This window comes from Oenanthe melanoleuca, chromosome 23, assembly GCF_029582105.1.
Source record: "Oenanthe melanoleuca isolate GR-GAL-2019-014 chromosome 23, OMel1.0, whole genome shotgun sequence".
NCBI classification, from domain to species: Eukaryota; Metazoa; Chordata; class Aves; order Passeriformes; family Muscicapidae; genus Oenanthe; species Oenanthe melanoleuca.
The window spans coordinates 4,714,606-4,737,996 of NC_079356.1; the positions used below are offsets into that span (position 1 = coordinate 4,714,606).

Here is a 23,391-nt window from a genome sequence, read left to right on the forward strand (position 1 = left end):
GCCGGTGTCGTGCTGTCCCCTCCGCAGTCTCCCCGCTCTCCCTTTCCCACTCCCCTTCCCTCTGCGCCACCTCCCCCGTGATGTCAGCGCAGCCCGGCCCCCGCAGCCTCCCCAGCGCACCCTCCACGCCACGCAGCCGCCCAGCGCACCCCGCTGCTGCTGCTGCTGCTGCTTCCCTGCCCGGCGTTGCCACAGCGACAGCGGGGGAATCCCATCCTCTGCTCCTCCACCTCCCAGGGCATCGCTTGGTATCACCCACTGCAGCTCTTCCCGAAGAGAAGGACAGCAGGGGACAGCAGGGGACAGCAGCAGGGAGCGGCCAGTGATGGCCATGCGGCTCAGCGTACCTGGAAGGGAGGGCAGAGGCAGCCAGGCTCAGAGCAAACAGGCTCTCGCCTCACCCGTGTCCCCCGAGCTCTTCCCACCTTCCCACTCCCTCCATTCCCGCTCCCAGGCAGGTCTTTGTTCCTCAGCCCCACGTGCTCGCTCCTTCGGGGCTGTGTGATGTGTGATGGCACAAACTCCCCACAGACATCTCTGCAGCGCCTCCTCCTCGCCCCCACATCGAGGTCAGAGATCAGGTTATTGATCAGAAACTTAAGACCAGCTCCAAACCAGACCATCAGGAGTCGGTGGGCTCATTAGCACTAACCACAAATCCACAGTGGAAGGTTTTCCTGCAATCCCTGTCGCCAGTGCTTTCATTGGGAAGGGAGAAGGGCAGATACATTTTTAGGACTGCAGCACATTTTTAATGGAAAGAGATGGCCCAGGGCTTTCATCCCTCCCCCCATTCAAGAAGCTGTTTCTTTTCAGCAGAAATATTGCTGCATTAGAGAACAGGTCACTTCCTCTATCAGTGAGAATTCAGTGTCCTATTTGATGCTGGTCCTTGTGCTATAAATAGGAAATTTTCCCTTTTATAGTTGCTGAATAATTGTGTGTATGAAATATGAACACAGTTTTCAAAAGAGTGCCTGATAAGCAGCTTGCTGGAACGAAATGGTTGAGCAGAAGGAATTTACAGCACCTGCAGAGAATCGTGTGCTGTGGAAAACGTTCAAGGTCAGCCTGAGAGAGAAAGGTCACAGCACAGATCCAGCTCCAGAGGATCCAGGCTTGAGCTCACCCCACTGCAGCCTCCCCACAGCTCCCCAAAAATTTCATGTTCCACACTTGGGTAAGGATCAAACAGAGGCAGCCCAGCTCAGAGGAGCCAAAACTCCTCCATTCCACAGACCAGAAAGCCAGGAGGAGCAGGCAGAACAGGTTTTTAAAACAGCAGCAGGCAAGGAGCAGAGGACACAATCCCAGACAAGGAGGGAGAGCACAGTTGAATATCCACCACCAAAAGGAACAAGGGAAGAACACCACAAAGGCCAGAGAGGCACAAGAATGGCAATGGGAGGTACAGAGAGGTAATGAAAACACCTGAGCACAGACAGAATGGTGGAGGAGCAGGAGAGCCCAATTATGTGGAAAACCAATAATTTCTGCAGGAAATGGGAACATGCAGCCCAACCCTTTCTGGTGCCTGAGCACATGCAGGGCTGCAAGAATCATGGATAAACAACAAACCTCCATCAGTCCATCAGGAACAGCCTCCTCTGGGATAGCACAGAGGGTCAGAATCCCTGTGGAGGCAGGAGAAATGGAGGCCAGGAAATGTTCTCATTCCCTGCATTAGGACAGATTTTTCCCTGTGAATTTAGAGAGAGGAAGGGATGCAGCAAAGAATGAAAGGCAGAAACAGAAGACACAATAATGTGGCTTCCAGTTGCTGCAGGAGAAGGAAATAACATCAGCTCCTCCACACACTGGAGATTCAAAGGGAGGAGGAAAAAAGGGATTACATCAGTTAAAACACTGCAAGGAGCTCTGGACAGAGAGGATACACAGGGGCTTGGTGCTTTCAGCCTCCCACAGGAAGAAACAGGAGAGAGAACCAGCAAAAAACCAGAATTGCTATGGTGATCTAAAGCATTGGACACACTCAGCAAGGAGAAGAGATAAAAGCCCCATTTCCAGCTGCACAGAACATCCTTGAGATAGGATCAGGCCCCAGGATCCACCCAGCTCAATTGTTAGTTGATGCTGTCATCTGCCTCCTCATCCTCCACGCTGTCTGCAGGTCAAAGAGGACACAGCACCAGATACAAATGTAAAGGGGTTATTTTATTATTGATTCAGAGGTTAGACAAGGCACCATTTGATCTAAAAAGAAATGCAAAAAAACCACCCCTAATTAAGTGTTATTTTTGCAGGCAATTAAGAAAAGTCTCTTTTGCATTTCTTCAGCATTGTGTGAATTCCAGCTTGGTCATGATCACAGAAAAGCCACCCCATTCTCAAGTAAGGCAGGTTTGGACTAGAGCCACAGCCCCTCTGTTCAGCAGCACAGAATCCTTGAGAAGTCTCTATGCCAGAGTTTAGGAATGTAGCAGAACAAGAAAAACAAAACTTCCAGGAAAAGACCATGGAATCTCTTTTTCCTTTCCATTTCAGACATGATGAATCATTTGTTTGTTTTGGTCCTCGCTGATAAGAAGCAACATTAGAAAAAAATCACAGCAAACCTTTCAGTGGTCTCAGAGTACCAAGAGCCCATGAGACAAGCCCTGAAAGTCCTGGAGAAGCCTGGAATAACATCTAGCCCTGCCCTCCAACAGGTCAAGGACCTGCTGGTCACTCAGAGACATTTCCCTCTCCACAAACATGATTTCTAAGGAGAAGGCCACCTCCTCTTCACAATGATTCTGCCAAATAAGAAATCCAACCAAAACCCAACCAAATCAGCCCCCCAACCCCTTGTTTACCACCTCCTTCCCCCCCTCCCATCAATCATACCCCCCTCCCAGCTGCCCTCCCTGCACTCAGGGAAGGGCTGCAATGGGTGATGTAGCAGAGTGTGCAGCCTTTGGTGGTGTCTCATCTGCTTGATGGAGTCACTCAGCTGGAATAAATGGGAACAGAAAGAAAAAAAAATATTTAGGGAAAAACAAACAAAAAAATTAAGCATGGTTTATGGCAAAAAAAAATAATTAAAAAAAAGGCTGGTGAGCTGGATGTGAAGTAAGCATAAGGGAGGAGAGGAATGGAGAGTGGGGGAACATTGCTCTTGCTGTAGAGTAAAACCTTGACCAAATCCAGGAATGCCAACTCTGGGAACCCTTCCCAGAGTGTAGAGGGCTGCAGCTCTCCCTTTGACTCTCTCAAAATAAAACACAGAACTTTTTTTTAGTCACCAAGATGCCAGGACAGCTGTAACCCACATTCTCCCACTCCCTGGGGCACACCAGTCCCATCCTAAATGCTATCCCGACCTCCCAGCTCGCCAGCTCCAGGTTACTCTTCCACAGGAAACCCAGAGACAGAGCAAGTGCTGTCTGGGAATCCCAGGGGACCACAGGCTGCTGGCAAAACCAGCCCTGTTTACTGTCAGAGCCTTTCTCCTCAGTCATGTGCTTTCTAGAGCAACAAGTCCACTGCTTTTGGTTCCCAGTGTTATTTCCAGTTTGCTGGAAGGGAAGATGTTCTGTCCCTTGAAAGGATGTATGAGGACAGAGAGAGGATTGTCAGGCAAAAGAGAAATTATCAAGGAAAAGAGCAAGGGATTCCTGAGGATTAAACATCTGCTCTGGGCAGAGAGCTCCCAGCAGCTCAGTGCACAGGATGGAGGGACATCCCAAAAGAGAGAGAGAGAGGAGGATAGTCAGTAACACTCAGTCAGTAAACACGCACGGAATGCCAGAGGACAAAGTTTCATCTGGGCCAATCCATATTTACAGCAGGGTCCTCTAGGAAGGGCTGGAATCCCTCCTGGCCAAAGGTCAGTGCCAGCCCTGCAGTGTCACCACACAGCAGCACAATGCCCTGCACACACAGTGTCCTCAAACACAGCCTGACAGAGCTGCTGCATTTGCTCAAGAAACAGGAGCATTTCCATGAGCTCACAGCAAAGGTCGTTAGCTCAAGGGCACACGGAGCCAGTGGTTAATAACGCTGTCTCTCGAGCCTTGAGAAATCATTTGTTTTGCAATAAGGCTTTATTATATTTAGACTTTGGGATCAGGAGAAGCTCAATGCATCTTCCTCTCCTTGGTCAAAACCAAGGCAAGAGCAAAGAGATAAAACCCAAGTCCTTTTCTTATCCCCAGGACATCACAACCTGCCACACTGTCACACTCTGACCATAGATACCACACTAAAAAGAGCAAGAATCATCTCACTAATTTGCTATAAATCCCACAAATAAATAAAGGTTGAAACCCCCCACCCTCTTTCTGTCTCACCAAATGCCATCAGAACAGGAACCTGCCACCCCACAGGGAATAAAACACATACGAGAACACATTGTCACTCAGCCCTGAGCAGACACACAGAGCAACCCCAGGTTTCAATCCTGCAGCTTCACATCTCCTGTGAAATCCTTCCCCCACATCCCCAACCTTCTCCAGGGCACCTGTGGGGTAGCCAGGAGGAGCTGGAAGTACAGTTCCTTCCAGGGAGGTGCATTTCTAGGACGAAACAAAGGCTTTTTTGACCCAAAGGAGTGCAGAGCCCATTTTGGGCAGCTGGAGCCTGGGCTCGCTGCGGCCTCTAGAGGCCAAAATCCCAACATCCACACACAGACCGACTTTCACATGTACATCGAGACCGTTAACAGCTCGTTTAATTAAATTAGAGAATTAGCACAGCCCTGCCTTGGGCTGCATCACCTCTTCCCTTCCCCTTCTACTCTGCTCAGCTCTTCACCCTCCTTGGCCCCAGAGAGACAGAGACAGAGAAAGAGAGAAAGGGGTAAAAAAAAGGTAGAGCCCCATCCTGGGACGGAGCCTTAAATGAACATAACCAGGTCTTTACATGTCGCTTTGGTGAAGGCTGCCAGGATGCTGGCAAACACCACGTCGGGAGACTGGGAGGCATCCACGGCCGTGTGGATCCCTCTCTTGCTGTAGTAGGACACCAGGGGGGAGGTCTGGGTGTGATAGGCCTTCAGGCGCGTTTTCAGCGCCGTCTCGTTATCGTCCGAGCGGCGGATCAGGGGCTCTCCAGTGACCTGGGAGAAGCAAGGGGACACTCTCCAGCCAGCTGCAGCCTGGGGTGTTCCCTCCTTGTCTGCCTGCTCCCCTCCTCCAAGGCAGTGCTGGAGAGGAGACCCCAGGTGTGCAGGGAACAAGTCCCAGAGCGGTCACTGAAGAGAGAAGGGCTCAGCACCGTGGTCTTTTTCCCCCACACACCACTCTGCTTGCTAAAAGGAGCCTCGGGACCAGGCACCAGCTACAGCTGGTCACAACCCACTGCAACTCAAGCTGTGGACAGAGTTCAACAAGTTGTGAGGCTCTGCAGAATGGTCATGCCCTTCATCCATCCATCCATCCTTCCATCCATCCATCCATCCATCCCTCCAGGCCTCGCTCCCCGCAGTGCCGTCGGCTCAGGCTGCCCAAGCAGCTCCCCACGCTCCCCAGAAAGCCAAGATAAGAAGGTACAAGAGAAGGAAAGGAATGAGTTTTTCCTGGGAGAGACTGCAAAGCACCAGCTAAACCCAAAGCAAGGAAAGCTGCAGCCTCGGGAGCTCACATACATCGTCCTTCATGGGCTCTTTCGGGGGTCTGAACTCCTCGTGATACGAGCGGCCACTCGCTGGGTGAATCAGCCTGAGACAGAAAAGAAGTGTCAGCAAAGCAGCCCAGTCAGGAAAAGATCTCCTGAACTTGCCATTCATCAGCACAGAAACATCTGCCACAGCAGCACCATTAGCCTGTCACTTGTAAGAAAATCCTCTCCAGTTATTTCTGTACCAAGGGCCTCTTCAGTTTGGAAAAGCAGCTGTGCTGGGAGATGGAGAAGGGGAGTTTTACTTCCTGCTCTGCTGGGAAAGAGGTCTGGACAACAGTGCAAGAGAACACACTCCTGACCCTGGAGGAAGTGTCCAAATGTCAGTGTCCTGTGTAAGGGAGCAATAATAGCTTTGGAGAGGGAGGAACTTAAAAGGGTGAGCTGAGATTTTCTATAGAAATCCCTGATTTATAGGGCAAGGAAGGGGCTCTGCTCAAGGCTGGTGCAGGCATAGAATAGGCAGAAACAGAGACCAGCATCACTGCCAGGCCTAAGCATCATGAGGACAACCTGGGATCTGAAATTAGGATGCTGTTGCATAAACTAGGAAATCCCAACCCGTGCACTGAGAAGAATTACCGTCCAGTGATCCTCCGGATCAGCAAGGAGTCGGGGATGCTGAACTCGATGACAGAGTCAAGCTTCTCTCTCCTTTTCTCCAGGAGCTCATCCAGCTGCAACAGCAAACACCCATCTCAGAGGGGCACAGGGAGCAGGGACCCCTGGTTTTGAGGGAAGGAGGTGCTGGAGCAGCCCCCCAGCAGGGGCTCCCGTACCATCTCTGCCTGTTTCACCGTGCGTGGGAAGCCGTCCAGGAGGAACCCGTTCTTGCAGGGAGGAGAGTCCAGGTTGTTCTCAATCAGCTCCACCACCATCTCATCACTCACCTGCAGAGATGAGACAGGTGTGTTGTCAGGAAGGACACTCTGAATTTACACACAGCTGCTGCCCTTGTGGACAGAGTGGAATTTTTGGAGTTGTCCCATGCAGGGCCAAGGGCTCGATAATTCTTGTGTGTCCCTTCCAACTCAGGATATTCTGTGATTCCATGATTCATGTCAATGCTCAGGCTGCCTGTTCAGACCTGCCCACATCAGGGCAGCACTCCCTGCAACACCAGGACATAGGCAATGCCACATTTCACTCCAGGGACACTCCAGCCTGTGCAGGGACTTGGACCAGCTCTGCAACCTCACTGTTACAAAGGTTGCTGCATTGCAAGGAACACTGTCAGCTCAAACTCCTTAGATTATGATATTTTTTTTAAAGCCAGATCACAATACAAAATATCAACACAACCTTGATTTCCTGTTACTTTGTACCTTCACCTACACATCCCCCTCGGGAGGCAGGCCCGGGCAGGAAGGGCAGAGCAGCGGGTTGCTCATTGACTCCCATAAACCTCACATGAAGGTAAAAGCCCAGTAGTTGCTGACAAGCTCTGGCTTCACTGGGTAGTTTTTTCCCATCTAACAGTCTCAGCATACCACTGGGATTAGTGCCTTTTCCACACTGCAGCACTCACAGATGCTGCAGCCCCAACAATAGCTGTTTATTTGGGAGCAGCTCTCCTCAGCAGCGCTGTTTTCTCCAGCACACACAGCTGGGACCCAGCAGGATTTGGGGACCAGACTGTGACAACACACAAACAGCCCTGGAGGTGGAGGGGGGCAAGCAACAAGTCACTTCTGTGCCTCCCTGATTACACCCCTTGGAGAAAAAAAGAGCCTGAGCATAAAGCCCATCCTGAAATGCTGCTGTGCTCCCAGCTGAGTTATCACAGAGCTGCGTGGAGCTGCCTGCCACATACACACACACACGTGGCAGATACCACCAGCCTGGCCAGATAACGTCCCTATCTTTCATAACCAGCTGGGTATTGCAGGCTTGGTGTTGCAATGAACTCTGAGCAAAAGTGAGATAACACTGCTCTCCCCATCTGGGGCCTGCAGATTCTCCCCAGGGTGTTAGGAGCCCGTGGCAGCCACAGTGATGCTCAAGATCTGCCCCACATTGGGGCAAGTCACTGCAATTTGTGGTCCCTTGAGTTTCCCTGAGATATTGCAGTCGTCAGGATGAGATAATGAGACCCTCAGAAAATGAATGTCAGAGATTCTAACTCGTGTCTCTTGGGGATCCAAAGTGTCTCTCTCACACAGCAGCTGCTGTAACTACCACAGCAACACCTTTAGGTTTATTTTCACCTTATAGTTACAGGTGAATCGAGTTTATGCAAGAGCTGGGATGCAGATGAACCCTCTGAAGTGATACCTGGAGCTCAGGTATCAGGTGAAGAGACACCTGCAGCTCCAAGGATACACTGTCACCTCAGTGTTCAGGAGCCAGAAAATTACCAGCCAGACTGCAGCCCTTAAAAGATGAAAACAACCCAAGGCCACAGGCTGCTGGTAAGCAAATAGTAATTTTGAAGAGGAAGGATGTTTGTATAGGATGCTTCTGCTGCAGGGTGATATAAGGAAAGCCCCCACCCCATCCCTACCTTCACCCAGCAATCTGCCTTCACCCTGCAATCTGCCTTCCTACACTAATCAGACAATTCTAATTAGGAGGTGGATTTTGTCTGCTCTCATTCCAGGCGCTGCCAGCCCGTGTCCCCTCCCAGCACATTCCCCGTGACCCACCAGCTTCCCCGAATCCATCGTCTCCTTGAGCCGCTTGCCCAGCTCGGACCCGGAGGCCACCATGGCCCGCAGCATGTCGCCGGTAGCCAAGTGGCACACGCAGTAGGTCTCGGCCAGCTTGGGGGCCTGCGGGAGAGGACAGAGATGAGCCCGGGGACAGTCGTTGAGCGGCCAGCACGTGGCACGAGCCGGCTCAGAGCCCCGGCGACACCGGCTCCCCGCGGCCGGGACAAAGAGCCCCGGCGAGCGGGACACGGCCGAGCCGCGGCGGAAAGAAGCCGCGGAGCCACACAGACACACCGCACCCCCCAAAAGGAGGCCGGACACCCGCGCCCCCGCAGGCGGGGGTCACACGCGGAGCGCCGGCCGTGCGGAAGGCCGGGCGGGCCGCTCCCGCTGCCGCTGCCGCTCGCATCCCCTCACCTGCGTGCCCTTGCCGGCGCCGGGCGGGCCCAGCAGCACGGCGCGGATGCCGTGGCGGATCCCCGCGGCCGGGGCCTGCCCGCGGCCGCCCCCCGCCTGCGCGCTCGGAGCCATGGCCGACACCGACACCGACCGACTGCGCGCCCGCGCCGCGCCTCGTGGGCGGGGCCGGCGCCGGGGCGGGGCTATGCTAATGAGGGGTGGGGCTATGTAACCACACGTTTATTTTCTATTGAGTGGGCGTGGTTATGCGTGGTGTGGGCGTGGTTAGTGCGGTGGGCGGGGCTTTGTGGCGCCACGTGGGTCGCTCGGTGTCGCCGCGCTTGCCCCGAGTTGTCCCCAAGTGCTGCGTCCAGTTGTGTCACTCAGTCCAAGAAGGACACGTTGAGCACTGGAATATGTCCAGGGAAGGGCAGCGGGGTGCACTACGAGTCTGATGAGGGGCTGAGCCAGGAGAAAAGGAGGTTCAGGGGTGAGCTTATCGCTCTCTGCATCTTCCTGAAAGGAATTTGGAGCCGGTGGGAGTAGGGCTTGTCTCCCAGGCAGCTAGTGACAGGACAAGGGGACACAGTCTAAAGCTACGCAAGGGGAGGTTTAGGTTGGACATTAGGAAGAATTTTTTCACAGGGAGATTGGACATTGGAACCGGCTGCCCAGAGAGGTGGTGGAGTCTCCACCTTTGGAGCATTTAAGGAAAGACTGGACGTGGCACTTGGTGCTATGGTCCAGTCACAGCTGGACTTCGTGATCTCAGAGATCTTCTCCAGCCCGCTGTCATTCTGAGCTGTGCTTGCCCTGACGTTGTGGGATGGGCTCAGTGCCCTGCTCTGCGTGGGCTGTGCATCACAACACTGCCCAGCACATCCAGGAGGGACTGGCAGTGCAGGGCTCTGCATCTCTCTGCTCTCCCAGCCTCTCTGCATGGTCCCCACATCCCACACAGCACAGTCCAGCGCTGGTGATGGGCCAGAGCACAGGCAGAACCGGCCAGGATCTCACAGCAGACAAGAGCTTCCTTGGCCCTGGTTGCCAGGAGAGTCTGTGGCAAAGCCAAGACCACAGTGTTGAATACAGAAACCCGGGATAAGTTGGTCCTTCTCACTCCCCCCTCAGTGGGGACAGCCACCTCTCCACAGACAGAACATTGGCTCCTCAGCAACACCAGAGGGACCTGCACATTTAACAAGAAGAGTTAAAAAACCCTGCTGAGCCCATCCTGTCTGTGGGGTGGAGCAGTGGCACCACTTCCAAGATCCAGGTCTCACGGATCAGACAGAGCATTGATGGCAGAGCTGGATCTGCCCCCGGGGCACCCACCAACACCAGCAGCAGCTCAGCAAGGGCAGGATCAGTCCCTGACATCTTCCCAGCTCCCTCCCCCTCTCCGGAGTCCCAGCCAAACAGCGCTCAGCCTGTAATCCGCAGGAAGGCCGGTTTCCCTGGCAGCAGCCTTACCGCGGGATTCCGGGCTCCTTTCCCCGCGAGGGTCCCCGTGCTCGGGATGCGCAGCCGCGGGAAGCGGGGCCGGGGATGAGCTGCGGGGACTCGGTGAGAGCCCGGGGTGACCGCACGGGGCAGCCACAGCCCCGGGAGAGGGTGGGAGCGTTCTCCAAAAGGGATGAAGGATGCTCGGAGGCGGCTCAGCCAATGGGGTGGCTGGGTTTGGTTGTCATGGCTACGGTTGGGAGGCAGTGCTGGAAGAGAAGGGGTGCGGAGCCCCCCCATCCTCTGCAAGGAGCTGGGGCAGGACAAGCAGCCGGCCCTGGGGCCGGTTTATTCTCTTGGGAGACCCATGGCAGAATCTCTTTAAATGCTTTCTGAGGTAAGGGGATTTTTGGGAGGGCTGTGGGGGGGCTGTTTTGCCTGGCACAGTGAGATGGGAGCTGTAGAGTGCCTGTGGTTGCTGAATTTGGGGATGGGGGTGAAGGGCATCGTACTGGCAGTGCCCCTCTCCTTCTCTCAGCCCCTGCACTGCTTCTCCCCAGAGACCCTGGACCCCCAGGCACACCTTGGGCTGCTGCAGGAGCTCAGCATTCCTCAGGGAACCCCCCTGACAGCACACCAGGACACCTGGGAGGGACAACTGGACCGTGGTAAGGAGGGGATGTCCCAGGCTGGGGCACGAGTTCCAGCAGGAATGACCCATCCATCCCTTCTGTGCCCAGCCAGGGTGGGCTGGATGCTGTTTGGTGATGGGGAGTGAAGGGTAAAGCTGGAGGAGTTGCTCTCCTTTCCTGATTACGAAGCTCTAAGAGCTTCAAAACATGTTTTTTTCATCCCATTCCCCATCTCTGGAATTGCTGGTGGTGCTTGCTCAATGCATTACAACATCCTGCTGCTCTGGGGTCAGCGTGGTCTTTCTCCCAGTGCCCCCTGGAATGCAGTCAGGAGGTCTCTGTGGGGAGGAGGGGGTGTGCAGCTCTGAGAAATGAAACCTCTGCCTTCTGCTCACTTCAAATCAGAGACACCATGCTCCTGGAAAAGCCCTGGAGCTAGATTTGGATTATTGGAGTGGAAATGTTCCCTGCTAGTTCATCAGCTCCCTGGGTTATGGGCTGGGCTGGATCCAGGGCAGGAGATTGTTAAAGCTAAGGGTGCGAGCTCAAAGCTAAAGCTCTGCTAGGATGAGCCAGAAAACTTTGTGCTGCTTAATTGTCCCCTTGTTCCACACCCTGTGTCAGGGGAGAGCTGTGGAACTGCACCCACAGCACCAACCCAGGCTGCCCTGAGGTTGGATGGTGTCAGGGGAGCCTGTGCTGTGCCTCCCTTGTCCTGGGGCTTCCCACTGGGCAAGTGGGTCCAGGAAGCTTCAGCTATTTGGAACCCACAGGGGATGTTCACCCCACTGAGCACTCGGCAGATCCAGCTGCATTCCAGAGCAGGAAGGGGCCTGTCCTGGCCTAGAAAGGCATCTCTGCTCTTTGTGGTGCAGTTGGCTTTGTTGTTGACTGTGCTGGTGCCTGCTGATGGAGACAAAGCTGCTGTGTGCCAAAACAGAGCTCTGAACTGCAGAGAAATGTGTCTCCTCCCCCGGGGAAGATGCTGTAACCACAGCAGGGCTCTGCTGAGCTGCTGGTTTGGAGCAGAGCAGCACAGAGCTCTACCAGTGACACCCCAGGCTGTGGGCTGAGTGGTCCATGCTGATGGAGCTTCTGGACACTTCCTCTAATATTCCTTTCATTTTTACAGTGTGTCTCATCCTTAGAATCCATCCCCTACTCCAGGAGCCTTCAGAGCTCAGAAACCACACCATGAACGGGTACTTGAACGAATCCAATTTCCTGATGGTGGAGGAAGGCTTCACCACCAGAGACCTGCTGGAGAACCTCCTGGGGGAGCTGTGCCAAGAGGTGAGGGCTGCTGCTCTGCTGCTGCCTCTGGAAAAGGCATTCCTGGAGCTGCTGCTCACTCCAGCTGTCCCCTAGGGCGAGCAGCAGGCCTTCTTCGTGGCAGACCTTGGGGACATAGTGAAGAAACACCTGCGTTTCCTGAAGGCCTTGCCCCGAGTGAAGCCCTATTTCCCAGTGAAATGCAACGGCAGCGAAGGGGTGATCCGGCTGCTGGCAGAGCTGGGGGCAGGATTCGCCTGTGCCAACAAGGTGGGGCTGTGGGAGGACAGCTCCAGGGGAAATGTGTGTGGGGGAGTGGCAGAGCTCAGCCTGCTTTCCTAAGCCTCTGCTCTAGGTGACATTTGCAGGGGCAGGAGTCTCCCTCTGCTGTCCCAGCCCAGAAATCCTTGTCCCTTTGAATGACATTCCTGTCCCTGGAGCTGCTGTCCTGGCTGCTGGCACAGCACTGCCACAGCTCTCCAGCTCTTGGTGTCCTTAGGGCTGAGCCTAAAGATTTTGCTCCCTCCTGCTTGTCATTTGCAACAGCCAGATTTCCAGAGAGGAGGCAAAATGAAATCACTTTTATGTAATTAAACAGGATGTGTTTTCCAGGAGGAGAAAGTGCAAGAGTTGTCACAGCTCAGAGCAGGGGTCAGCCCCAGGCCTGCTAACCCCACTTGTTTCCTCTCCCATTTTCATGATGTTTTTAAACCTGTCCATGCCAGGACAAAGTCCACTGTGATCCCTTCGAGCTCTGGTACCTTTTCTCTGGAAAAGCCCAGGCTGCAACACTGACACTTTTCCCTCCTCAGCACTACAAACTAGACCCAGAGCTGGTGGCTGATCCACACCCAGCTCCTGGGGACCTGCTGCAGGTGTCCCCTTCTCCCTGCAGGCAGAGATCAGCAGGGTTCAAGGCATTGGGGTCCCAGCTGACAGGATTTTCTACAGCAGCCCCTGCAAGCAGGTCGCCCACATCAGGTACGCGGCCACCCACGGCGTGAGGCTGATGGCCTTTGACAACGAGGTGGAGCTGAGCAAGGTGGCCAGGAGCCACCCCCGTGCCAGGTGGGTGTCTGGCAGTGCCACTGGAGTGGGAGCAGGAGGAGGGGATGGGCAGGAGGGCAAGAGGAGGTTGTACAAGGTGGGTGTCAGTCTCTTTTCCCAAGTGCCAGGACAAGAGGAAACGGCCTTAAGCTGTGCCAGGGGAAGTTAGACTGAATTTGGGGAAAAATTTGTTCACTGAAGGGGTGATCAGGAAGTGGCACAGCCTGCCCAGGGAAGGGATAGAATCACCATCTCTGGAAACATTCAAAAACCTTTTAAGTGTGGTGCTCAGGGACATGGTTTAGTGCTGGACTTAATAGTTCGTGTTAATATTTGGACTCAGCGATCTTTGAGGGTTTTTCCAGCCCTCAATTCATGATCCTGTTATTCCAAGACCCCTCAACACATTGTGACTTTGTTTCAGGCTGTTGTTGGGGATCACTGCTGACTCCATCCCTTCTGCCCACCCGAGCATGACTTTTGGGACCACGCTGAAATCCTGCCGGCACCTGCTGGAGACAGCAAAGGAACAGGCAGTGGAGGTTGTTGGCATCAGGTACAGCCAGGGGCCTTCTTCCATAGGGAGAAGATTGGGATCTGGGCAGCTTTTCATGGATTGGGATCTGGGGAGGTGTTCATGGATTGAGATCTGGGCAGCTTTTCTCTGGATTGGGATCTGGGGAGCTTTTCTCTGGATTGGGATCTGGGCAGCTTTTCATGGATTGGGATCTGGGGAGCTTTTCATGGATTGGGATCTGGGGAGATTTTCCCTGGATTGGGATCTGGGGAGATTTTCCTTGGATGGTGATCTGGGGAGCTTTTCATGGATTGGGATCTGGGGAGCTTTTCACGGATTGGGATCTAGGGAGCTTTTCTCTGGATTGGGATCTGGGGAGCTTTTCTCCCCTCTGAATTGGGGATCTGGGGAGCTTTTCCTTGGATTGGGATCTGGGGAGCTTTTCATGGATTGGGGTCTGGGGAGCTTTTCTCCCCTCTGGATTGGGGATCTGGGGAGATTTTCATGCATTGGGATCTGGGGAGCTTTTCCTTGGATTGGGATCTGGGGAGCTTTTCATGGATGGGGATCTGGGGAGATTTTCCTTGGATGGGGATCTGGGGAGCTTTTCCCTGAATTGGGATCTGGGGAGCTTTTCCTTGGATGGAGATCTGGGGAGCTTTTCCTTGGATTGGGATCTGGGGAGCTTTTCATGAATGGGGATCTGGGGAGCTTTTCCTGGATTGGGATCTAGGGAGCTTTTCCTTGGATGGGGATCTGGGAGCTTTTCCCTGCTGGAACAATGCAGTGATCCAGCTGCTCTGCTTGGGAGGGAGGTGAAGGCAGGGATTTGACCTTGTTGGGACACATGCAGATTTTGGGATGGTGTGTGGTAAACTGCCCCCAGTGAGTGACAATCGCAGTGCTGTGTCCCCTCTGCCCTGGGGATGACCAAACCCTGCTGAGACAGGCTCTGTGCCCTCAGCTTCCACCTTGGGAGCCGTGGGCTGGAGCCCCAGGCCTTGGCCCAGGCTGTGGCTGCAGCACAGCTGGTGTTTGACATGGGCACGGAGCTGGGACATCACATGCACCTCCTGGACATCGGGGGGGGCTTCCCTGGCACTGAGGACACCAGAGCCCCGCTGGAAGAGGTACAAACCTCCCAACAGCTGCCCTCAGCAGGCAGAGAAGGAGCTTGGAATGAGCCTCCCTGCAGAATTCCCAGCTGAACAAGAGGAAGGTTCTTTTTCTTCTCTCACAGATTGCTGCTGGGATAAACTCTGCCTTGGATTTGTACTTCCCTGAGGGCAGTGGGGTGGACATTGTTGCCAGGCCTGGGCGTTACTATGTCACCTCTGCCTTCACCTTGGCTGTCAGCATCACTGCCCTGGAGGAGACCCCCGTGGAGCAGCCTGGCTCTGACGGTGGGTGTGACAGCAGGGTGTGTCCCCTGCCTCCCTGAGCCCCCCTGAGCCCTGTGCCCTCTCCCTTGCAGAGGAAGAGTGTGGCAGCAAGAAGAGCCTGGTGTATCACCTCAGTGACGGCGTCTACGGCGCCTTCAGCTGCCTCCTGTTCGACAGCCCCTGCCCCAGGCCTGGGCTGCACAGGGTGAGAGCTCCCCTGCCCTGGGGAACGTCCCTCACCTCGGGTGGATCACCTCAGCCAGCCCCACAGCACAGAGGGAAGCTGTGCCCAGCCTCTGGGTTGAGCTTTGGGGGTCACTGTGATGAAATGAATGGGCCAGGAGACCAGGTCCTTTGTAAGGCATTAATTAAAAGATCAGCTCTGGGTGGGAAGCTTGAGGAATCCCATGCACTGCTATTGCTGCTCCCAGTCAATGAATCAAAAGAGGAGTGCAGTTTTGTCTGTAGGCAGAGCTGGGGCTTCCATCTTTGTGAGAATCCCAAGGCAGGAAAAAGTAAATTATTGTCAGGGGATGTCATTTTTACCGGGTGCTGTTTGTTTATAGCAACAGGACAAAGCAGCTTGGGATGGTAAATTTATGCTCTCTACTGTTTTTCTCAAACTGGGAACACTATTTTCAGTACCTAATGTTATTTGGGCTCATTGTTTTTAGGGGTTTTAACTCTGAGTAGTGTCCCAGCATCCTTTGCATATATTTTCTCTGACATCACTCCTCTCCCAGTCACAGGAGCCACTTTAGGGAAGCAGCAGAGGAATTACCCAATGGGAAGGGAAGGGGATATGGGTGAGACAACTGGGGACCAAAACAGAGTGAGGCCAATAATTTAATATTAACAAATAACATTAATTAAGAACCAGCACAAAGTAAGGCTCGAAGGAAAAGAACAGTCAACCAAGAACATTTATCAAAACATGCAACACTAACCACTGTAAGTGACTAAGTGGACACCTTTGTAGGAAAACTTTCTCTGAAGGATTTATTCTTCACATGGGACACCCTCATCCCAGTGTTATAAATGAGAAACAAAGTCTCAATATTCAGCAAAATTTCGATTGGTTTATTTTATATAGACAGAGCAAGCAGCGCTGGGGAAAATGTGAGGGGTCAGTGCCCACTCCATGCTCCACAGAACTTGGTTTGCAGCTCCCTTTTTATAGTCTGGTTTTCCTTGTAGTGATCAATAATTTTTATTGTTTTGTTGTAGTAATTCTGCAAGGTGAGCAGTGGTGGTCAAAGAAACTTCCAAACTGCCCTGGGACAGCTCTTGGGACATTGGTCATGGAACCATCTGGGAGGAAAAAGACAGAAGTGGGAAGTTGATCTTTAGCAGATAGTTTGGGATTGATTACACAAAGGCAGGAAATCTGATTCTGCAAAAAACCTTTCAGACTATAGAAAACCCCTTTTTTTTTCTCTTTTACAAACACAATATTCATAACAGGGAGATTTAAACAGAGTGGGTTTAATAATATATCTCCCTTTATTTAGGTCCACGTTCTTTTCTTATTTTAAGTATTCTGGTTTATACAAACTCCAAACCTTCTGTGATGACCACGAACGATTTACCAATGATCACACCAGTGTCTGCTGGGTGTTTTACCCGCAGAGACCCTGCCCAGAGCAGCCCTGGCACAGCTGCAGCCTGCGGGGCCCGCGGGGGCACGGCGAGGATCGAATCGCCGACGGGCTGGAGCTGCCCCTGCTGCACGTGGGGGACTGGCTGCTTTTTGGGAACATGGGAGCCTACAGCATGCCAACATCACCCCTGCTCAGCACAGGGCCCCAGCCACGGGTCAGCTACACCATGTCCCGCATGGCCTGGTAAGAGATGGGCGGGGTGGGAGGGCAGGGCTGCATCCCCTGGGAGGTGCTGGCTTCTCTTCCATCATGGTCAAAGTGAGAGGGGGAAACCTGAGTCCCAGAAATAGAAAATTAATGAGGCAAAAATCCTATTTTTAAAATATTTTTAATATTACTAACATTTTAATATTATTACTATTATTATAAAGAGAGCCAGCTCACCTCTGGCTGTTGTTCTGGGGGACAGGAGAGCCCTGGAGCGTCCCCTTCCCCATTCTCAAGGGGCTGCTCCTTCCCCTGGCTCCCCTTTGGGTGTCTCCACTTGCAGGAAAGCCATCCAGCTCTTCCAGGAAAAGCCACCCCAGACAGAAGATGACCGTGAGAGCCTCTGCACCCCCTTGTCCTGTGGCTGGGAGATGGCAGAGACACTTTGTGTCACCCCTGTCTTTGCTCCAGCTGGCATCATCTGAGCACTGGGGGAGAAGGAACCACGGTGGGAAAGGTCCTGTGGTGGTACTGGCAGGGGAAATGTCCCATAATGGTATTGGGATGGGAAAAATCCCATGGCAGCACCAGGGAAAAGGTCCCACAGTGGTACTGGAGAGATAAAAATCCTACAGTGGTACCATAGTGGGAAAAATCCCATGGCAGCACCAGGGGAAAAGGTCCCACAGTGGTACTGGGGGGATAAAAATCCTACAGTGGTACCATAGTGGGAAAAATCCCATGGTAGTAGCAGAAGGGAGAGGTCCTGTGATGGTACCAGAGAGGGAAGGGATCCCATGGCAGTGCCAGGGAGGGGAAGGTGCCATCCTGCCTCTGGCATTGCCCCACTCTGTTCCCATGGCCTTGGAATAAATCCTGTCCCACAAATCCTGCTCCTCCAGCTCGTGTGGTGTGCGTGCCTTCAGAAGGGGTTTGGCAGGTCTGGGCTCTGTTTTCAGGAGTGCTGGTGATAATTGATAGCCCAGCATGGCTTGAGGGGTCAGGTGAGGGAGCCCCGGGCTCTTCCTCCCCACCCTGTGCCCGAGGTGCTGCAGGATCCCTCTGCAATCACCATTTGATGAGGCTTTGCTGCTTAGGGAGGGCGGGGCTGCTCACCCAAACCTCGGACTCTGCTCAGGCACCCAGAGGGACCCCGGGGATTTTGGGAAATAGGAAATAGGGGGTGGGTTTGGGTTTTGTGGGTGACACTGGGGGGAAATCCTGGGTGTTGTGGTATTTCCCTGGTTCCTGAGGTCCTGTCAGACCTCACAAAGGCTCCTGCCCTGGGTACAGCCCTGTAGGCCAGGACTGGGAGAACTGGGGGGCACTGGGAGGACCTTGGATCGTGGGAATGGGATGCACTAGGAGTAATGGGACACTGGGTGACACTGAGGTGGAGACACTGGGAGCACTGAGGGTGGGGTGTGCATTGGTCAGATCACCCTTGATTTCCAGGTTTGGGGACTCAGAGCACTGGGAGGACACTGGGAGAATTGGGAGGACTATACTGGGAGGACACTGGGAGCATTGGAGAGACACTGGAGCACTAGGAGGAGGATGGAGGGAGGACACTGCGCCACTGGGAGGACACTGGGAGCACTGGGAGGACACTGGGCACTGGGAGAAGCACACAGGGAGAACATTGGGAGCATTGGGAGGGCACTGGAAAGAGCACAGAGGGAGGACACTGGGAGGACACTGGGAGCACTGGGAGGAGCACAGACGGAGGACACTGGGGAACTGGGAGCACTGGGAGGAGCACAGAGGAAGGACACTGGGAGGACACTGGGAGCACTGGGGGAGCACAGAGGGAGGACACTGGGAGGACACTGGGAGCACTGGGAGGAGCACAGATGGAGGACACTGGGATGACACTGGGAGGACACTGGGAGCACTGGGGGAGCACAGAGGGAGGACGCTGGGAGGACACTGGGAGCACTGGGGGAGCACAGAGGGAGGACACTGGGAGGACACTGGGAGCACTGGGGGAGCACAGAGGGAGGACACTGGGGCACTGGGAGCACTGGGGGAGCACAGAGGGAGGACACTGGGAGCACTGGGGGAGCACAGAGGGAGGACACTGGGATCACTGGGAGCACTGGGGGAGCACAGAGGGAGGACACTGGGATCACTGGGAGCACTGGGGGAGCCTTAAGCACCGTGGCCGCCAGGGGGCGCTGGGGCGCGGCGCGCAGCCAGTCCTCCAATCCGCCAGGGGCGCTAGAGCGCAGGGGAGCCGCTCGTGCCGCTCTTCTCTCCCCGCCCAGCCGCAAAGCGCGACGCGCTGTCGCGACGGGGGTTGCGCTTGACGGCAGGAGCGTCGCGAAAGGCCCGTGAAGGACGGCGGCGGGTCCGTGAGGGGGGGCGGCGGTGTCGGCGGCGCGACAGCGGCTGTGTCGCGACAGGAGCGCAGCCATGCCGTTCTGGGGCCTGCAGAAGCAGCTGGGCATCGATGTGGACAGCTGGCTGGTGCGGCAGAGCATGCCGCAGCCGCACGGGCAGGCCGCGCTCTGCCACGCCTTCGAACGCGAGTGGGTGGAGTGCGGGCACGGGCTGGGCCAGACCCGCGCCCGCCGCGAGTGCCAGCTGGAGTACGAGGATTTCGTGGAGTGCATGCAGCGCACCAAGCTGGTGAGTGGGCGGGGGGACACAGGGGGCTTTGGGGGGACACAGGGGGCTTTGGGGGGACACAGGGGGCTTTGGGGGGACACAGGGGGCTTTGGGGGGACACGGGGCGTGGGGATCCTGACAGAGCGGGGACACCAGCTCCGGGTGGGGGTGCAGAGGGCCCTGGCCACGCTCTGGGGAAGGTTTGGGGGCTCCAGCCCGGGGTGGGAGCGCTGCCTGGTCGTTCCCAGTGTGAGGGGGGTCCTGCCCTGCAGCAGCCCCTTCCCCGAGGCTGTGTGTCTGCAGGAGCCCCGGGAAGCTGTGGCTGCCCCGTTCCTGGGGGTGTTCCAGGCCAGGTTGGAGCAGCCTGATCAGTGGGAGGTGTCCCTGCCCGTGGGGGTGGGACTGGATGGGATTTTAGTTCCCTCCCAACCAAATATTCCATGTTTTGGGGCGGGATTTTTTCCCTGCCCCTAGCGCTTCTCCAGCAGCATCCACATCCAGGACAAAACCCTGCTCAGAAAATTGGGCTGGAAATCCAAATATCATTAGTACAGAACATCCTGAAAGCCCCAAAATCTTTGAGAAGAGGCTCAAACTCGAGTGAGGAGCCTTAGGGTGGGGTTGGTGTGGGTTCTACATCTGCCATCTGTTTTGGGGACCCCCTGAGGGATCCCTGAGCCCCCCTGTGTCCCTGCCAGGCCCAACGGCTCCGGACCATCTTGGAGCAGCGGGACAAGCTGATGAAAGAAGGGAAATACAAACCCCCCCCCTACCACATGGGCAAGGAGGAGCCCAGGCCGTGATTCCCACTGGAATTCTTCTTGGAAGAAAACCCCCAGAGCACAGGGCAGGGGCCCTGCTGTGGCTGGAGGGGAACAACCTGAGATGGAGCATCACTTGGACAGTAAATATCCCTTTGGAATGTCTCCTTGGCTCTGTCTTGTCTTTTTTTGTTTTGGGGAAAACACCTCGTTTCCACATGGATTCAGAGTGGAAGATTTGGGATCTCTCCTGGCTTTTCAGTGTGTGGGAGGCAGATTTCCTCACTGGGGGCTTTGAAATCCCATAAACCAGCAGGATCCATGGAGTCCCAGGATGTTTGTTCCTCCCAAGGAGAGTTTTTCCTCCCATTCCCTCCAAATTCCCTCAGTTTTGGAGCAGCACTGAAGCAGGTGAATCCCTGGAAGTGGAGAGTGGCCAGCTCTGTGCTTTAATCCATGCTTTTAATACTGCTGGAGGTGGAGTTAATACTGGATTTTTGCTGTGAGACTCCTGATCCCAGCAAATCCCAGCTGGGATGCCAAAGGCTGTGACCTGGGGGGCAGGGATGTGACATTCCAGGGGGGACATTCCAGACCCCTGCCCTGCTCCCAGAGGGATCTGTGCTGTTCCTAGGGTGTGAATCCCATGGTGGGCACAGGAGAGGAGTCTCATGGGTCCCTGATCCAGGCAGATCCTGGCATTGCTGTGCCCTTGGACATGAGGGGTCACAGCTGGGTGCTGCTTTTGGGGGCTCTGAGCCATCCCAGGGTGTCCAGGGCAGGGATCTGAGCCAGGAGAGCTCTGTTATTTCCCTTGTTTGGCACTGCTGATTCACACTCTGACATGTGTGTTCCCTCTATTTTAGATAACTCTATAAATAATGTCTATTTTAATTTTTCTCCTGTTTCCTGCCCAAAGCAGGAATAACTGACCCAAGACCCCATCCTGGCTGGACCCTGGCTAATTCCTGGCTGTCCTTGCAGTAGCTGATGGAGTCTGACAATCCTCAGGGATTCTGGTTGCTGTTTTAAATATGAAAACTCTGGAAAACCAGCATCAGGATATCAGTGCTCCATGGATCTCAGCACTCCAGCTGTGAATGTGGGCAAGGAGGAGGGAAACACAGGGAAAATATGAGAGCCATGTGAGGAAAAGGGAATGGCTTCAGGTGGAAAGGGGGAGGCTGTGGAGCTGCCAGAACAAATAAAGGATGGATAAAGAGGGAGAAATAATGCTGGGGATGGAAATGGAGTGGTGCCATGGAGCCATCAGAGTTATTTATCCTCAGTGGTTTGTCCTGGGGGGATTTGGGGAGGAGGAGTGAGGGAGGGGGTGGGGCTGATTTGGGGACCCACATGGAACGCCCAGAAAGTCTGAGCAGGGCTGAGCTGTTCCAGGAGCTGGTTCCTCACCAAACCACACTGCAGTTCCCCAGGGTCACTCCCTGGCATTCTCCCATGGATGGAAATTTGGAAAGCAGAGCCAGCCAGGAGGTAAAATCTTCACAAGCTTCCACACTTGCAATCACTCATTATGTATGATCATTAATTATTATCAATTATCCTTCCCTTTCCCAAAGAGATGTGTGCTGGTGGAGGCACCAGGAATGCAGAGAAGATTTTGGGGATGACTTTTCTGGTGGAAACTTTGCCAGTGACATCAAAACTTTTTCCCAGGCTGGATGTGAGGGCTGGTGGCACCCAGAGCAGCACGGGCCAGGAAAAAAAAACCCTGTTCTGATTAGGAAGTGTTGCTTTTCCAGGGAGATGAGGGGAAAAAAAAAACCAACAGACTCAGCAAAAAGCTTGGCTGGTGTGGAGAGTGACTCATCCCACCGAGCTGTCCAGATGTCAGAGGAAATGTTGGGATGCATCTGAGCGCTCGTGGCTCCCGAGTGGCTCTTTAGATCCGCTCAGAATGGAATTGTTGCGGAGATCGGCGTTATCGCAGCCAGGGCTGCAGCCAGCAGCATCCCTTCCCTGGAGTTAAAAGCTCTGTCAGGAATTTCAGCCAATAAAGGGAATAATCAAAGACCTGATGAAAACTCAAATTCATGAGAGATTAAAAAAACACCTCCTGGCTCTGCTGGGAGCAGAGCGAGGCCCAGGCTCTGGCTGAGCAGCAGGGATCGAAAATGGATCTGATGTACCTGCCTGAGTTTCCCTGGGCAAAGGGATTTGGAGCATCCTCAGCTCCACAGTGTGGCTCACCACAGAGCCCTGAACAGGATCCGTATCCAGCTTGTTGTAGTTCCAAATTTATATGTTGCTGTTTGCCTTTTTTGGTACTTTTTTGGCACGGGGTGATGCCACGTCCCAGCTGGGTGGGAGGCACCGGGGTGGGAGATCTCCATGGGGAGCTGCTTCTGCCATGGACTGGGCAGGAGCTGCTGAGGGCAGAGCCCCATCCCTCCCCCCAGCCCCTCATTTCCATTTTCCTACAACCTTTATCCTCCAGGAATGGGAGCTGGGGTCTGGGATTGGGCTGAGCCCCCACCTCCTGCAGCTCCCTGGATGTGCTGTGCATCATCTGCAGCTCTTCTCTGCCTCGGAGAGGGGGAACAAACAACTCTCAGGAGATGAATAATTTATCAAAAGTCAAGGGAAAAGGCAGATTTCAGCCTGGGGCTTGGGCAGAGGTTTTAATGAGGGAGAGGGGGCAGTTCTTGGGGCAGAGCTGGGTTCTGGCTGATTTGCAGCAGGAGACATCTCCCCTGTGGTTGTCCAAGGTCTCAGCACTCGGCGTCCCAGGGGTCCCCTCAATCCTGCTGAGCAGCACAGGAACAGGGAAATGAAATGATTTAGGGAGGACCTGCCTCCCCCTTCCTCCTGAAATAACTATTCCCCGTCTCCACGTAGGCAAAACAACGCACGATCCTAACCCAGATTCGCAGCACAAATAATCCAGCACCTCCCGGCGCTGCGAGGGATTTCGGGAAGCGCGTTCCGGGTGTCGGATCCACACAGGCTGGAGCAGGCGCCGTCTCCCAGCCGCCCGCGCCCCTCCGGGATTCAGCACGGCTGGAATGGGCTGGGTTTGCTCCCAGAGCACCGTGAGGGAGGAGGCTGGTGACACGGGGTGACAAAGACACGCGTCACCCTGCAGCCAGCGCCGCTCTTCCCGCAGCCGTGGTGTCCCGAGGGCGAGCGGTGCCCGGTCACCAGGAGGAGGAGCAGGGGTGACCGAGGGTGTCGCACATCACGGCCGCGTGTGCCGGGGCCGGGCCGGGCTCTGCGGGCCAGCAGCGCT

At 54.6% G+C, this 23,391-nt stretch overlaps 3 protein-coding genes across 4 annotated transcripts; 2 read left to right on the forward strand and 1 right to left on the reverse strand.

Moving 5' to 3' along the window:
- Positions 1–2,154: 2,154 nt before the first annotated feature.
- Positions 2,155–8,849, reverse strand: AK2 (adenylate kinase 2). Of its 2 annotated transcripts, XM_056509002.1 has the most exons (7): positions 8,688–8,849; positions 8,265–8,390; positions 6,399–6,509; positions 6,202–6,296; positions 5,588–5,660; positions 4,864–5,059; positions 2,155–2,953 (listed from the first exon to the last, which is right to left on the reverse strand). In XM_056509002.1, exons 1-7 carry the CDS (start codon positions 8,799–8,801, stop codon positions 2,946–2,948), a joined length of 723 nt encoding a protein of 240 aa, XP_056364977.1. In that variant the 5' UTR covers positions 8,802–8,849; the 3' UTR covers positions 2,155–2,945. The 2 variants fall into 2 exon arrangements, with proteins under 2 accessions (XP_056364977.1, XP_056364976.1); XM_056509001.1 differs by lacking the exon at positions 2,155–2,953 and having other exon boundaries at positions 4,647–5,059; positions 8,688–8,845.
- A 1,123-nt stretch (positions 8,850–9,972) lies between these two features.
- On the forward strand, positions 9,973–17,658 carry AZIN2 (antizyme inhibitor 2). The gene is made up of 11 exons (XM_056509003.1): positions 9,973–10,235; positions 10,675–10,780; positions 11,877–12,037; positions 12,113–12,286; positions 12,912–13,084; positions 13,488–13,619; positions 14,545–14,710; positions 14,821–14,983; positions 15,055–15,167; positions 16,592–16,806; positions 17,114–17,658. Exons 1-11 carry the CDS (start codon positions 10,218–10,220, stop codon positions 17,253–17,255), a joined length of 1,563 nt encoding a protein of 520 aa, XP_056364978.1. The 5' UTR covers positions 9,973–10,217; the 3' UTR covers positions 17,256–17,658.
- A 1,365-nt stretch (positions 17,659–19,023) lies between these two features.
- Positions 19,024–20,306, forward strand: NDUFS5 (NADH:ubiquinone oxidoreductase subunit S5). Its single transcript, XM_056509293.1, has 2 exons — positions 19,024–19,401; positions 20,079–20,306. The coding sequence occupies exons 1-2, from the start codon at positions 19,186–19,188 to the stop codon at positions 20,181–20,183; spliced, it is 321 nt and encodes a 106-aa protein (XP_056365268.1). The 5' UTR covers positions 19,024–19,185; the 3' UTR covers positions 20,184–20,306.
- The last annotated feature ends 3,085 nt before the right edge of the window (positions 20,307–23,391 follow it).

Excerpts from the sequence above, each read along its gene's own strand:
- AK2 (XM_056509001.1), bottom strand. The coding sequence starts at position 8,801 with ATGGCTCCGAGCGCGCAGGCGGGGGGCGGCCGCGGGCAGGCCCCGGCC. Across the intron at positions 6,297-6,398 it reads CGGTGAAACAGGCAGAGATG|CTGGATGAGCTCCTGGAGAA; the intron begins GTACGGGAGCCC and ends TTGCTGTTGCAG. Across the intron at positions 5,060-5,587 it reads AAGAGCCCATGAAGGACGAT|GTCACTGGAGAGCCCCTGAT; the intron begins GTATGTGAGCTC and ends TGCTTCTCCCAG.
- AZIN2 (XM_056509003.1), top strand. Across the intron at positions 12,038-12,112 it reads TGGGGGAGCTGTGCCAAGAG|GGCGAGCAGCAGGCCTTCTT; the intron begins GTGAGGGCTGCT and ends GCTGTCCCCTAG. Across the intron at positions 14,711-14,820 it reads CCAGAGCCCCGCTGGAAGAG|ATTGCTGCTGGGATAAACTC; the intron begins GTACAAACCTCC and ends CTTCTCTCACAG.
- NDUFS5 (XM_056509293.1), top strand. The coding sequence starts at position 19,186 with ATGCCGTTCTGGGGCCTGCAGAAGCAGCTGGGCATCGATGTGGACAGC. Across the intron at positions 19,402-20,078 it reads GCATGCAGCGCACCAAGCTG|GCCCAACGGCTCCGGACCAT; the intron begins GTGAGTGGGCGG and ends TGTCCCTGCCAG.